Source organism: Apium graveolens, chromosome 3 (genome assembly GCF_009905375.1).
Source record: "Apium graveolens cultivar Ventura chromosome 3, ASM990537v1, whole genome shotgun sequence".
NCBI lineage: Eukaryota > Viridiplantae > Streptophyta > Magnoliopsida > Apiales > Apiaceae > Apium > Apium graveolens.
The window spans coordinates 184,045,559-184,049,553 of record NC_133649.1 but is presented as its reverse complement, the minus strand read 5'-3'; the positions used below and the strand labels follow the sequence as shown (position 1 = coordinate 184,049,553).

General features: G+C 37.4%; 1 protein-coding gene across 1 annotated transcript; it reads left to right on the top strand.

Moving 5' to 3' along the window:
• Positions 1–1,283: 1,283 nt before the first annotated feature.
• LOC141710935 (GRAS family protein RAM1-like) lies at positions 1,284–3,760 on the top strand. Its single transcript, XM_074513424.1, has 2 exons — positions 1,284–2,391; positions 2,627–3,760. Exons 1-2 carry the CDS (start codon positions 1,459–1,461, stop codon positions 3,746–3,748), a joined length of 2,055 nt encoding a protein of 684 aa, XP_074369525.1. The 5' UTR covers positions 1,284–1,458; the 3' UTR covers positions 3,749–3,760.
• Positions 3,761–3,995: the final 235 nt, after the last annotated feature.

The following is a 3,995-nucleotide window of genomic DNA, read 5'->3' as shown; positions in this document are numbered from 1 at the left end:
TGCGTCCTAATACTCGAACTAGAACTATCTTACTCTTCGATCCCCGACCTTAACGAGGAATGGGAATCCCCGTGGGTAATTCATGACATGTAATTATTTTTTAAATTTAATATCATATATTATATAGCAATTCAATTGAAATGTATCTTAATTAAACAATATTTTATTATAAAAATTAATATGACAAAAAAATTAAAAATGTATATATACCTTATTTAATCACATTATTTTAATTAATATATAAATAAATTATTATTTATTTATAATAAATTTAAAATCGGGGATCGGGGTCGGGAAACGGAACGTGGAAACCCTAATCCTCGACCCCGCCCCGATTCCCAATTTTTTTATAAGTTTTCATGTCCCCACCCCGAATCTGAAAAAAATTACAAATTTTTGATTCATTCCGGGAGGAGATCGGATCGGGTAGGGACGGAGAATACACTCTTCAAACAAGTAATTAAACTAAAATATAAAAAATATGTTAAAAAATCAAGTTATAACAAATTCCTGGTAATTCTTAAAAATTATAATATTCTCTTCTCTCTCCCCTATTTAAAAAGCTGATGCATAGATTTTAATTGTTTTTATTAGTAAAATATTTATTTTATATACTTTAATTTAAATTCTTGTCGTGCTCATTTTAAAATATGAATAATATATAATTTACGAAATAAAATACAGAGTATTATCAAAGGCACAAAAAAATGTATCCAAATTACTATGCATATTATTAATATTATATTTAGCTTGCTTATGATAGGAAATTTTTAAGATCCCTGTACCAAGTCCCTATTTCATTCGCAGTAGGGTATTTCCAGCCACCTTCTTATATGTGTATGTATTATGCGATACCATTCCAACAGCACAAATTCTTGTACACTCTATATTGTTAATCAGGTCCTTTTCGTAAAAATATGCTTTACATATTTTAATTGCATTTTCTCTCTCTCCCTCTCTATAATTCTCCTTCAACCAATCGCCCAGTCTTCATCAGCATGGAAGGAAGGTTGTGATCAATTATTAATGCAAGAAATGGTCTATTTGAAGCTGGGCCGGCTCAAGAATTTATGTGGGCCAACAAAATATATTATGCTACAGTACATTCTTTAAGCATTTGGGGTATATCTTCGAAAAAGTGCCCAAAACATGACAAAACTGTGTCCCTAGAAATCAACTAAACTTGGTGCTGCTGGTGAAGCTATAGAGGCTATTCAACCTGTGACTAACCTCCAAACACATGAAATTATACTTACATTCTTTCTTAACTTTCCTCCCAATAATATCTGGACTTGTGGACAAACTCTTTGCATGATATAAGGAGAAAGAAACACTAGACTGTGGTTTAATTTTCTCTTCCCCGAAATCCATATACAAAATTTAGAAAACATATGAGAAGAAAAGAAGTATAACTCTTGGTCTATAATATCGTTGTTTTCTTTTCTACTACAAGATTGCATGGTGAGGGAAAGGACACTGATCAATTCTCTGTGTGGGAGCATGGAGAGTTTGAAGAGTGAGAGTTCTTGCTCAAAACTGCTTTCGAATTCTTCCAACAGTTCGTCGGTGTTGGAAACTTCTAAGACGGATCCTGTAGCCTTAGATTCCGAGAAAAAAAATTTAGTTCCATCTATATCAAGCCTCAACTTTGATGCTCTTAAGTTTGATGGAGAAATGGAAGTTCAGTCACCTGATAATTCTGCGCTATGGCAATCATTTTTTACCGATCAACTCGATTGTGGTGACTTTATGATCTCATCCCCAGTCCGAAACTTACCCTCTCCACGAGGTACAAATTTCAACAATTACCATTGCAATTATGTGCAGTCTATGCATGGACAGACTCTTTTAGGATGTTCTCCTCCTCGGGCGCTATCTCCCCTAGGGCCTTTTAGCAGTATACATAACAATAGTAACAAACTGAAGGGAATGAGCCCACTGCATAGAGTTTTGAATTCTCCGAATCATCAAGATTTTATGCAAGTGGAGAGTTTTTCTCTACCGGCACTTGAGAATTTCCTAGATGATTATGATCAAGATGAAGATTTCGGATCCAGGAAAGGATATGGTGCAGGTGGGGGTTCTTATAATGATGCCCTCACAACAATTCCAGAATTGTTGGAGTGCTTGACTCAGCCAAATAACTCCACCAAGTTTTCTGGATCCGAATCAACAGTCCGTGGTGGTAACTCTCAAGGAAGTCATGATCTTTATCAAAAGAAACCAATGGACAATCCACCACTATTACAACAATTAGAGGAAGAAAGGGAGCGAGAGAAGCAGCAGCAGCAACAACAACAACTACCACCACAAAGTACTCAGCAACTACAGCAAGTCCAAATTATTGACCATACTTTGATGGTCCCTCCACTGTCCATTGCCCCAGAGCAGGTACTAAACAACTTCTTTATATCAATTATGATCATTTTTGTTTAACTTTTTTCTTGTCATAAGCTGACCAATAAATGACATACTAGGAAATTTTACTCGAAGTAAATCAATTGATTTAAGATGTTCACCGAGTCGAATCCGTGCAGTCTAAACTCGAAACGCTAATGATAGAATACGATAAATAATACAGAACTATATTCTATAGTTGCTTCAATACAAAATCATGTATTCGCAGGATCAAGAAAGTGGGCTTCAACTGGTGCATCTACTTCTGGCCTGTGCAGAAGCAACTGCAAAAGAAGACTACATGTTAGCAGGAAGATACGTGCACCACCTCAACAGAGTTGTTACACCTCTCGGTGACTCCATGCAACGTGTCGCGTCCTGTTTTACGGAAGCCTTAAGTGCGAGGCTCAACGCAACATTAACAACTAAAGCAACATCCTCTGATACAAAACCCTTCACTCCTTTTCCTCCAGATTCCATTGAAATTCTCAAAATCTACCAAATCCTTTACCAAGCTTGCCCTTACATAAAATTTGCACACTTCACCGCCAACCAAGCAATTTTCGAGGCATTCGAAGCTGAACAACGCGTGCATGTCATTGACTTGGATATTCTTCAAGGCTACCAGTGGCCAGCTTTCATGCAAGCTCTAGCAGCCCGTCCAGGTGGCCCTCCATTTCTACGGATCACCGGAGTTGGCACATCTCCCATGGCTGTGATGGAGACAGGGCGATGTTTAAGTGAGCTAGCTCACTCACTTCGTGTGCCATTCGAGTTCCATCCAGTTGGTGAACAACTAGAAGACTTAAAACCACATATGTTTAACAGACGAGTCGGAGAGGCACTGGCTGTTAATTCAGTTAACCGTCTTCAACGCGTCCCGGGAAACAGCCTCGGCAACTTATTGGCAATGATACGAGATCAAGCACCGAATATAGTAACAATTGTAGAACAAGAAGCAAGCCATAATGGGCCATATTTTTTGGGTCGATTTCTGGAAGCACTTCATTACTACTCAGCTATATTTGATTCACTGGACGCAACATTTCCTCTTGATTCAGCACATCGGGTGAAGGTTGAACAGTGCATATTTGCACCAGAGATACAGAACATTGTGGCATGTGAAGGATCGGAGAGGGTAATGAGGCACGAGAAGCTCGAAAAATGGAGGACAATCATGGAAAGTAAAGGGTTCAAAGGAGTTCCCCTGAGCGAGAACGCGGTGACACAGTCTAATATATTGTTGGGATTGTATTCATGTGACGGATATAGATTAACAGAGGACAATGGTTGCTTGCTGTTAGGGTGGCAGGATAGAGCTATTCTTGCTGCATCTGCATGGCGATGTTAATTTTGATTACGATTTCATTAAAGATAAATTCACTTAAGTTATTGAATTAATATTATTCATGTCAATTTTTTAAATCTTCCGAATCTCTCTTAAATTCTACTGCAAGGAACTTTTTTATTTGAATATTTATGAAAACAAAATACATGATGATTTAAAATTCGGAATTTCCAGAAAAATATGTTTCAAAATTTTCGACATTAATTTTTACCCATCCAGCAACCTGGCATATCAGCGGATAACTTTTTAG